Below are 12,168 nucleotides of genomic sequence, written 5' to 3'. Positions count from 1 at the left end.
TAGGGAAATCTGTTTATGTTTTGTAACATGCTTCTTGATTTATTTTTTTTAATATATATCGGCCGATATATCGGAATATCGGATTTTTAAATCGCCAAATATTTGTATCGATATTGGCCTTAAAAATCTGTTATTGGTCAGGCTCTAGTCTGGACCCTCTTCCATATTCATATTCATGTAGACGACTTGTCTTGCACTTTAGCTGCTGACTTTCTTAATGTAACTGAGGCTTTTAATTTTATCCAGCATGTTTCTGGTCCCACACACATTGGGGGTCACACTTTGGACCTTGTTTTTACTCTTGGTCTTAATATTGACTCTGTTTGCTCTGAGGAACTGCATATCACTGACCATGATTGTGTTTGGTTTAATTTGTCTTTCAATCCAGACGTATTGCCCCGTAAAAATGTAAGATGTTCTCGCATGTTAAATCACTCCTCAGCTGAGAAGTTTACTGCAGCTTTTGTCCAAAGCGCAGCGCTGTCCTCTTATGCTGACATTAACGATCTGGTCCATTCATTCAACACAAATTGCATATCAGTGTTGGATAAAGTGGCTCCATGTCAAATGTGTCGTGTTTCCACCGTCAACTCATCCCCATGGCTTAGTGACTCCATACGCTGTTTCAGGCGTACATGTCGGAGGGAGGAACGACTCCAAGCTTCATGTTCATCAGCTATATTACAAGGACCTTTTAACTGAATACAACATCATGGTCAAGGAGGCGAGAACAACTTATTTTGCTAATCTTATTTCTTCCAGTAAACAAAACCCTGAAGTCCTTTTTGAAACCATCAACAACATTGTCAATCCTGCTCCCCCTGAAGTGCCAATTTTTTCAAATAAGGACTGCAGTGACTTTCTCAACTTCTTTGTAAAGAAAATTAATGATGTCAGAAATGGCATTATCCCTTCGACTACTCCACTTTTGGCTCACTCAATCCGGCCACCAATCATGAACCATTTTGCTCCAATCTCGCTACAAGAACTTACTGATCTGGTTAGCAGCATGAAATCTTCCTCGAGCCCAGGAGATATTATACCAACTTCATTATTTAAAAATGTTATTGGGTCTGTGAGTAGTTGGGTTCTCGCTATACTCAACAGCTCTCTGCAATCTGGTTGTGTCCCTTCATATTTTAAACATGCAAGTGTTCAGCCACTTCTAAAGAAAACCAACCTGGATACATCACTTCCGGCAAATTACAGGCCCATTTCGAAATTGCCTTTTATCTCCAAAATTTTAGAAAAAGTTGCTGTGTTAGGTCGGTGCTTTTATTTGCATTGTACATGCTCCCCCTGGGAAATATAATAAGCCAAGTTGGAGATATTTCTTATCACTTCTATGCAGATGACATCCAGCTGTATGTCTCTTTTGAGCCAGAAGAGACTGATAAAGTGTTGAAATTGCTTAAATGTTTCAATTCGATCAAGGATTGGCTCGCAAACAACTTCCTACAGCTTAATGAAAATGAGACCAAAGTTCTTATTGTTGCTCCGGACACTTTAGCTTTCAAGATTAGTCAGCTGCTGGGCTCCTTGTCCTCAGCTGTTCAGTCCAAACTGAAAAATCTTGGTGTTATATTTGATAATAACATGTACTTGGATCAACATATTAAATCTCTGACCCGCACATGCTTCTTTCAATTAAGAAATATTGCCAAACTTAGAGGAGCTGTTTCACATTCTGAGCTTGAGATGATCATTCATGCTTTTATTTCATCTCAGCTTGATTACTGCAACTCTATTTTCACCTGTCTCAGCAAATCGTCCCAGGACCGTCTACAAATAGTCCAGAATTCTGCTGCAAGGCTGCTGACCAGGTCTAGCAGGATGCCGCACATCACTCCGATTTTATACTCATTACATTGGCTTCCGATTAACTTCAGGATCAAATTTAAAGTTCTGGTTCTGACTTATAAAGCTTTGCATGGTCAGGCTCCAGTGTATATCTCGGACCTGCTCCATTCGTACACTACGAACAGGCCCCTCAGGTCTTCTAACCAGGGATTACTGGTTGTCCCACGCACCCGTTTAAAAACTAGAGGTGACCGTTCCTTTGAAGCGGTGGCTCCAAACCTGTGGAACGCTCTTCCAACTGTCTTACGTTCTGCAGTCTCTGTTGAAGCTTTTAAAAAGCAGCTGAAGACACACTTGTTCAAATTTGCTTTTGATTCGTGTATATAAAAATGATGATTTTTTAATGATTGTTTTTAGTCTTTTAGTCTTTTTAGTTTTATAACTTACTATGTTTTGTACAAATTTTTATCATGTGAAGCACTTTGTGACTTTGTCTGTGAAAGGTGCTATATCAAATAAACTTTAACCGTTTGAAGCCCCTCTGGAGGAGGCTCTGACACAGCATTCAGAGAAACAGAAAATGAATAAGTGGAACCAGAGGAAGCAGCTTCATTACAAGCTCTTCCTCCTTCCCTCCCTCAGTTTTCTAGTCTGTCTTCATTACGGCTCCTGCTAGAAGCAGGTGAAGCTGAGCAGAGCTAGGTGCACACACACATCACTGTTTTGTGTGTGTGTGTGTGTGTGTTACAGCAGTCAGGCAGTGAGACAGACAGGACAACATGCAGGCTGCTGTTATTGACATGATACTGACTGTTTAGAGGTCACACCCACACACACCCTTTTCCTTTGGTGTGTGTGTGTGTGTGTGTGTGTGTGTGTCTTAATCTGGGTTAGTCTCCTTTCCTCCCCCAGTGATCTACACAGTATATGTTCCTACTGCACACAGATTTGTCTGATGTGTACTTCTGTGCATATATATTAAGTTGTGTCAGGGCTCAAAAAGCATTGTGAAAATTTCATATATTATTGGATGATTCTTTACAACATCTTTTTTTGATTGCCTTTCCTCCCAGAGGCCTGTGTTGCTAACCCTGTGGTGTGTGTGTGTTCCCTACAGAGCTCAGGGATGGAGGAGATGGTCTGGGAGCAGTACACAGTCAACCTGCAGCGGGTGAGTTCACTAACTGAGTTGTTAAAGCAAGAGGCATCCATCCAGCTATTCAGCAACCTGAAGTATATGGGGACCTACATATGCCCCCCCCCCAACACACATCTGAAAACATACTCGTGATGAAGCTCAAATTCTGATCTTGAACACCCTAGCATTAAAATCTTCATTACCCTTTTTTGTAATAGAACACAGTGTATCCACCTCTTGGTCCTGTATCAGTACCTCAGTCAGGTCAGCCTACTTTAAGTTGGCTATATTGTTTGCATGTGTTGTCTTGTTGTTGTACTGTTTTACCTTTTACTAGAGGAGGTCAATGGAAAGAGGTCTTCGGACTTCATTGTGTTTTAATGTCGGCCTATATAATTAGTGCTCTGCAGTGTTAGCCTATATGTGTGTTTTTTTTTTTTTTAAATAATCAAATTAAAAATACTGTTCACGAGTCTTCAGCTGTTAGTCCCTCTCTTTATGCTGGAAGAAGAAGATTTAAGGCGTTTCACCAAGGGGGTAAGCCTCTCTCCACAAAGCGTAGCTCCTATGGCGCCATTTTGATGCTAACAAGCCATCACCTCCCGTTAGCATCCCATTGACTGCCATTCATTCTGACGTCACTTTGACAGAGAATAACTTTACATCTGAAGAGTTTAAAGACTCTATTTGTCCGTTGTTTATTTCTAAAGAAACACGACAATGTATAAAAGGCTCCATTACCTTGTAGCTCACGTTATGGCTCCGTAGCAGACGTTTTTATAAAAATAGGCTAACGATTGGGTCATAACCACGAGACTTACTGTCTCATAGTAGAGGAATTACCGTATAGTACAGGAGAAGCTCTCAGGCAGTTTGGACTTCCATTAGCTGTTTAAGTTTAATTACTAATGTTAACTATCATTTTAGTGATCAATAATTAGCCTGTGTCTATGTTATCTCCTTACATATACCTACGCTCTCCGTCTCTGCTAGATTGGGAATGATTGAGATTTCTCTTGGCACAGCTACCAGAAGACTTCCAACTTTCAGACAGGTTGCTCACGTCACATCTACGTCTTCAAGCTCAGTTGGAGGCTGCTCAGTAACGCTCAGCCATCACCGGGAAACAGCTTCTAATATCCTTCACTGGTCTCCGTAGAAATCAACGGCGTCAATTTGTCCATTTCTTTTACTGTCTATGGTCACACCTGGAAAAATCCAAGCGAACCAAAATGCGTCATTACAAACCACGCAGTAGCGTTCACTCCTCTTATTGGTCAGATGTGTCTGGGGCGGGAGCAAGAAAGTAAATACAGGAAGAAGGTCCTGTGTTGTGTACGTCTCCATGGTCAAAGCAGCTCATTTCATTTAAATAATTAGACATTGTGAGAGAGACTTCTCTCTGCTGTGCCGGTGTCTGTCTCCAGCTTTAGCACCAGCTGCTTTGTGAGTGACTGTGGTCTGTTTCTGGGAGAGAAACACTGCAAGCTGCTACAGTTTGCTGCTCTACCGCATCGCAGCAGGTCTGACTACAGCAGACATTTAGCCTGGCTGGCGCACTGCGCATTTATTCTGCTGATATGTGAGCGGTGAGGGAAGGGGGACCGGACTGCACTGTGCTAACGGGAGAGGGGGACATACTTCAACATAAGACGGAGACGGAGAGGGAAGGTGAGGTGACAATCCGTTCCCTTTACTGCTGGGACAGCCCTGGTCACGCATATGATGATGATTGTTGATGATGATTGTTGTGATATGAAACATCGGAACCGTCAGCTGCAGTGAGTTACTGACTGACTGACTGACTGACTGAGTTACCGACTGTCTGACTGACTGACTGACTGACTGACCTACTGACTGACTAACTGACTGACTGTCTGACTGACTGAGTTACTGACTGACTGACTGTCTGACTGAGTTACTGACTGACTGACTGTCTGACTGACTGAGTTACTGACTGACTGACTGAGTTACTGACTGACTGACTGACTGTCTGACTGAGTTACTGACTGTCTGACTGACTGAGTTACTGACTGACTGACTGACTGTCTGACTGACTGAGTTACTGACTGACTGACTGACTGTCTGACTGACTGAGTTACTGACTGTCTGACTGAGTTACTGACTGACTGACTGACTGACTGTCTGACTGACTGAGTTACTGACTGTCTGACTGTCTGACTGAGTTACTGACTGACTGACTGACTGAGTTACTGACTGACTGTCTGACTGACTGACTGTCTGACTGCCACCACCTCTGCTCTGGTAATCACCAGCTAATGTACAGGAGTCATTCTACAGAAACGCCCACTTTTTGATATGATCTAAATGTGTTACATTTTTGACATTAAAACTTAGGGCACAGTGTTGGTTAACCCTTTGGTTTTATGAATCCACATAAATGAGCACTAATGGATTTAAAACAATTTGTACATTTAGTCAAAACTGGTGTTACCATGAGGAGCAGTAACACCAGTCCCAGTTTTTATTAAATATGTATACAAAATTGAAGCTACAGTACCTCAAACCACATGTTGCTAATAATGCTAAACTCACTAAAATATGTAAATTAATCAATTTGTTTAATCTTTTTTTCCCCTTTCCCTTCTTATAAAATAAGTAATATCAGTGATGCTAGCTAAAAGCTTTGCATGAAATTATAAGCTAAATGAGAAATGTTCCAACATTTTATAAGAGACAGTCCACTTACCAAGTGTCTTCATGTACAGTTCTTTAGGAAGTAGAATGTACAGTACAGGAAGTGATGTCAAAACTCTTCAGATTTTTTCAGAATAGGGTTTATTGTTAAGTGGTAACACCAGTGACATGACACCAGGGGACAGACATTTCCATCATATTATTTATAATATTTACTTGGTATTTTGTTATGTTATCCATTTCATAAATGGGATATTGGTGTAAACATCATTGCATTTAAAATGGGAGAGAAATATCTTTTTAAACTTAAAACATGCTCTTAAACCTCCATACATGACCGTAGGGACAAGCAATTTTCTTGTACTTGGAATTTTATATAATGGATTAAAAAGAATATTGTTCAATTCATGGCTAAAATAGGTATACCTTTTGAAAAGAACATGCTACATTATTAAAATATAAAAATTAAATGTGACTATAAAGTATGATTAAAGTGTAAACTTCTTTTCAAAGCCTGGGGACAGAAAAGGGGGGGGGGGCGCTTCTGACTCACAAACAGTCTGAAACTGAGCTTTGTATATTCAAATACAGATGGCTGCTAGTGTGAAACCAACAATGAGAAACAAAATAAAGTAACACAAAAAAGTATTGAATTGGGTACCCAGCCCTGGTAATCAGGTGTTTAGTGCATCTGTGGTGCAGGTGTGTGTTGTGACACATCTGGTTCATTTGCATATGTGATGTGTGATGGGGCTTTGGAGGCTGTGCCTCCATCACTGGCAGAATGTGAAGTCTGTATTACCTTTCTTCAGACTCAACCACTTGTCACTTTTTGTGTTGGGAGTCTTACCAATGCAACCAGTTAGCGGAGCTCGTGGCTCGCTGGTTTTATCAGAGCAGCGTTTCTGTGCTCTGCGTTGCTTTGTGAGCTGGCCTTTCATGCTGGATGTTGCTTTTGCTGCTGGTTTTCAACAGCTGTCTGCATTTTGTGCTTTGTATGGTCTGTACCATCTACACTACTACTCCCCCTGTTTGGCTCTGTGTTACTGTGAGTCACATTCTATCTGAATGTGCTGTATGTATGTTTCTTCTGTAGGACTCCAAGATGGGTTTTGGCATCGCTGTGTCAGGTGGGCGGGACAACCCCAACGTGGACAACGGTGAGACGTCAATCATCGTGTCAGACGTGCTGCAGGGAGGACCAGCTGATGGATTACTCTTGTAAGTCTGTCGGACGGAACAATGTTCTCCTCCGTGTTTAATGCTTCAGTGGACTAGATGCCTGGGTACTCTACAGCCTCACCTCTACTAACCGCAGTTAGCTAGCACAGCTGTGTCAGAGCTCTGCAAAATATCTTGCCACACATAAGACACAAAATGTCTGTAAATGTTTTGTCTTACAGTGAAGTAATTTTACAGAAAGTCCAAAGTACCAGTAGTAAAATAATTTGTTTCTGCAATCAAGTTAGGTGGAATTACGACTAATTGGCACAAAGCATTACTATATTATTTGTGAAACATTTTTAATGTTGATGTTATGATTTTTATTTTGTTCTCACAATGATCTTCTATTATGTGTGTGTCTCTTTCTTTTCCCCAGTGAGAATGATCGTGTCATTCAGGTCAACTCCATCCCCATGGACAACGTGCCTCACTCCTTTGCTGTGCAGTCCCTTCGTAAATGTGGTAAAGTGGCTAAAATAGTGAGTATGAGCCACACACAGGGAAGACACACTGTCCTTTTGTAGAGTCAAAATTGGTGACATTGTCGACTGTCTTAGAACAAACAACTGCTGAGATGTGGGACTTTATTTCCAATAGTGGTACCTCCAGCCTGTGTTTCAGTGAACACAGTTTGCAGATTTAAGATAAAAAGATATGATAATGAAAATGAAACGCAGCTGAAGTGGACTAATAGTTCTGAAAGCCATCAGACAATTCAGAGTTCTCGTTCCCTTAAGAGCTCCTGCAGAATCTTTTTTCCAATGGGAACCTAGGAAGTTCCAAGAAGTGGAGCATTCCAAAACTTTAAAATAATTGTATTATCGTTTGCAGGAATGTTGCGTTGTGAGCTTGGCTGCCATGTGTCACTAAAACCAATGAATCCCTCTGCTTTCCATATGAACAACAACAACAGTACGAATGTCTTCCACCAGAGACCATATGAAAATGTGCGCTGTTATCTCCATATTTCATAGATCAAGTCTCTCAACTCTCGGTTTTTCACTCCACCTTGCAATGTGGCTGTCCTTCTCGCTGTAGTGTGTGTATGTGTGTCTTATGCTGTGATAATGACTCATATCTGTGAATTTAGGTGTGTGTGTGTGTGTGTGTGTGTGTGTGTGTGTGTGGTTTTAAGTCTCCTGCTTCACAGTAATGTCTCAGGTTTTCTGCCTGGCTGCCTCTCATGCTGCTGCAGCTCTAAAGGTAGCCGCACTTGTGTACCGTGTGTATACCGGACTAATCTCACTTCTCCACACAGCTAAATATAAAAGCCATGTCGAGGGAATCTGATTTGCTGCTTTGAATCGCCGCTTTCACGACATCCAGCTGTATCTTTACTCTCACTCCCGTCTGAGAGAATCAGACATAGAAGTCGTTCAGTTTTTTCTTATTGAACAATCAGGTCAGGTAACAAAGTCTGTGCACTTTTGTCCTTTTTTTAAACCAAAACTAAAATAACCCAAATGTTGTTTCTTCATTGTTGTTTTTGATGAACAATAAAAACAAGCAGATAACATTTTTGACAAAACAATCTTTACTCACGGTTCCCAAACTGTGAAGCTGCTCTGTAGTGTTTTCAGGGAGCTCATCCTGGTCTAATCCACAGTTCATGTCTGAGAGATTCCTCTGGTACCTTTACACTGAGCGCCATGTTTGTGTGTTGTTGTAGCAACCACAGAGTGTATATAAAGATGGACAACGCGTCTCCACTTCCTCCCGCTGTACAAAGTGAAGACAAAATCTCTCAGATACGGGCGCTGCTGTCTTGTCAGAGTCTGAGCTGTATTGATTAGGCGGTGGAGCCGCGGTATCCAAGTCCCGCCCATGCACCGCCCGACCATTCACGAGTCAATCCCAGCTGTCAAAAGTGATGTTTCAGCCTGTTTTTATAGCATCAAATAACTAATAAAAACCAAACTGATCAGAAAAATTAACACTTGAACAAGCAGCGTGATCAGAACTACCTAAAACGACAGAAACCATCTTTTGGGAAAAATTTATTTGACGTGTACTTGTAGATTTTTTAGTTTGGTCCATGTCCGCTAACATGGAGGGGGCGGAGTTTATGACCTACACTGCAGCTAGCCACCGGGGGGGGATCCAGATGTTTTGGCTTCACTTATACAGTCTATACAGTAACCCCTGGTAGTAACCCACAACACAAGGGTCGGATGTTGTCACGGTCGTCATGGATTTTATTTGCATCTAATTACCATCCTTCATATAGATATGGAAGAAACATGATTCTAAATTTAAGTTATCTGTAACTTTAAAAATATCTGAATCAGTGATTCCCAACCAACCATATGGTATGTGGAAAACACTGTTGAGTAGCTCGACTAATTAGAAAAACTAGAAATCATGTTTTGAACAGCTGCAAATGGAAGGAGGGAATGCAAACTTGGCATTTGGTGTGCTTAAGAGAGTCCAGGATCATTGAGTTCTGTATGAAACAATTATTGTAACAATTTCCACTCTTATATTATTGGTAGTGTTTCATAACATTCTTTAAAATGTGTTAAAGTGAACCCATTTGGAGAAAGGCGAGCTCGTCTGATGGTTGTTTTTTCCTTCTCTGTCAGACGGTGAAGAGACCTCGTAAGGTCCACTCACTGAAGCAGCCCCCCTCCCCAGACGGAGACAGTCGGGAGTACGCCCCCTCCACCCACTACTACGACGCTGACAATGACAACGGCTGGTACCGCGACGAAGGCCGGGACCACATCTCGGACAGCAAAGGATACCTGGAGCCCGAGTACAGAGGAGGGCGGGACTCCAACCAGAGAGGAAGGAGCCGCGGGAGGAGCCATGAGAGAAGCTCGCCCAGCCCGGAGAGATCCCGGAGGGAGGGCAGCCGGGGGCGAGCCCTGGACACCAGCGCCGACCGCCAGCGGTACCCCAGCCGCGGTCGCAGCCCCGGGGACAGCTACCGCATGGAGGACAAGTATGAGCGGGGCGAAGGAGGAGGAGGAGGAGGAAGAGGAGGCAGGTACAGCAGCAGGGACCAGCTCAACGACAACCCCCCATCCCCAGGAGCTTCCAGAGCGCTGGAGCCACTGGACAAACCTGTCAACGTCCTGCTGGTGAAGAACAGACCCAGCGAAGGTAAAACCGCGGCTGTCCAGCTCACTGACGGGAGGTTCTGGTTTAATTTAGTTTATTGGTTTACACATTTACAAATACTACAGATTAATAAAAACATAATCAATAAAAGATGTGATGGAGGGATGCAAAAAAAAAAACTCAGGGGGGCTTAATCTGGTCAGTCTCTGATTAAAATAGAAAGAACAAAAATACTGAAAGAAAAGAAAAGAGAGAAAAAGAAGCCACAACTAAAATTACACACAATATCACAACAGAATACATACGAAAGGTAAAATAATATTAGGAGTTACATGGGTTGTTTACAAAGACATTCCATTGCACAGAAACAGGGCTGCAGGACACTGGGTAACACGACAACCATAATTCTTTCACCCACAACAGATGACCATTGCCTTAATTTTTTTATCATATATTCAGTATGTATTACATTCTCTCTTTTCTCTGCCCATGAAAAACCCAACAATCATAATATTGTTTTTAAATGTCTATTTATTGGTATTTTAGAGAGAAAACGCATTGCATACAAATTCTATAAAATATTACACAAATAGTTTTACAAAAACATTTACATACACATACACTAACACAATAGGTCCTGTACAATAATCAGATTAGATAACAATCAAAGTACAAAGCTGCCCCACATACTTACTGACATCACACCTCAGATAGTTCTCATAGCTAAGAGCCAAGGGGCTATTTATTGCCTATAGCTTCTACAATATCAATGAAGGGTTGCCAAGTCTTACAAAATGTTTCAACGGAACTAGGCAATGTACTGTATATCTGAGCTTTTAACCGTTTTAGGTGCTGCATAACGTCTTTGATCAACATAGTGAAAGTGGGAGGTTGTGCCAGTTTCCAGTTCAATAGAATGAATGTGTGCACTAGAAGGGTTATGAACCTTGCTACGGAGAGAAAGGGTCCTGAAAGAGGACTGTCCTCTCCTGGGACTCCGAATACAGCCAACTATTCTTTGTTTTTCTAATAATTTATCCACTGCCATTTTTATACATAGAGTATTAGAATTGCCTCTATAATGCAGTACAGCATTAAGCCTCTGAAATGACTATAGAGTTGAATTTGCAGCTGTCTAAACATAGGCTTCACTATGATAGGACGTATTGCAGGGCTGTTTTATTAGATGGTAGAGGTGTTTCTATTTTTTGTCACATAGTGTAAAGAGTGAGCAGAAAGAAATATAGAGCAGGCACTGTAACACTTGAGAAACAGGAGTGGAGGGTGTTTCCACTGAGTTGACTGGAACTCTAGCCTTGGCCAGTTAGTAATGTCCAGGTGCCTGATGGCTGGTATGGGATGCTGATGGTCTGTATGAGGCTTGTGTTCTGAAATGTGCCGTTGGGTGGCAGGGATTCTGTGGTAGCTTCATTGTGATATAGGGCTGCACCATATGAGGAAAACCTCTAATTGTGATTATTAGTGGGAATGCTGTTCAGCAGCATTCCAACTATTGTTATTCTGTTCTTTATTTATTCTGCTTATTTTTATTATTCCGTACGTTTTTTGGCTCTCCGTAACTTCAGCATACATTCAGCTATTAAAACCATTCAACTTTTAAAATGTTCAGCTCTTTCAGCTAATGATGGGACTTCAACTTTTTTTCTACTATTTATACTTTTTAAAATATTCAGCTTTTTATGACGTTTTTTTAACATTGAAGTGAATGAGAGCATGCTTCAAATCCTTCAAATCTTCTTCCGCTCCCAAAATTTTCAGCTCCTTCATACTTTCACCTACAGACGCCAAACAAACTTTAAAATGTTCACAAAATATTCAGGTATTAAACTATTGCTTTTCAGTTTGATATCTTTTATAGTTTTTGTGAAAAAGCTGTTTAAGTTTAGTGATCATTTCAGGATTTTTCTGCGTTTCTAGTGAGTGTGTATTGCGTGTCCTAGAGTGGATGATGTCATCGTTAGAGTGCAGAAGCTTAGGAATAAAATCTTTGTCCCCTCTCTATAAATTGCTCTCACGCCCACAATATCTACTTGTCATACACAATTTATACATCAAAACGTAGGTATTTTTGTCTAGTTTCAGACAGTGTGCTCACTTTTGCAATATGCCTTATACTGTTGGCTCGATGAGCTTCCAAATGACGACAGTTCCACATTTTCCTCCATCCACTGCCATATTAAAAGTCTTCCACATTTCCCAGCGAAACGCAGAGCGAACCACTTTTTTAAATCGCTGATATGCCCACATTTTTAAGTTTATCAACA

The 12,168-nt window shown here is 41.4% G+C and overlaps 1 protein-coding gene across 6 annotated transcripts in view; it reads left to right on the top strand.

Annotated features, from left to right (window-relative positions):
• Positions 1 to 12,168, top strand: part of LOC116050419 (tight junction protein ZO-2) — an 88,816-nt gene that overhangs the window by 38,189 nt on the left and 38,459 nt on the right. For all 6 annotated transcript variants that reach the window (XM_031300455.2, XM_031300456.2, XM_035998983.1 and 3 more), the window contains exons 2-5: positions 2,918 to 2,971; positions 6,693 to 6,817; positions 7,197 to 7,299; positions 9,403 to 9,925. In XM_031300455.2, coding sequence (XP_031156315.1) covers positions 2,918 to 2,971; positions 6,693 to 6,817; positions 7,197 to 7,299; positions 9,403 to 9,925 — 805 coding nt within the window. The remainder of the gene's footprint in view (positions 1 to 2,917; positions 2,972 to 6,692; positions 6,818 to 7,196; positions 7,300 to 9,402; positions 9,926 to 12,168) is intronic.

Source organism: Sander lucioperca, chromosome 2 (genome assembly GCF_008315115.2).
Source record: "Sander lucioperca isolate FBNREF2018 chromosome 2, SLUC_FBN_1.2, whole genome shotgun sequence".
Classification (NCBI taxonomy): domain Eukaryota; kingdom Metazoa; phylum Chordata; class Actinopteri; order Perciformes; family Percidae; genus Sander; species Sander lucioperca.
Note: the sequence above shows the minus strand (reverse complement) of the source record. Positions and strands in the feature narration are given on the sequence as shown.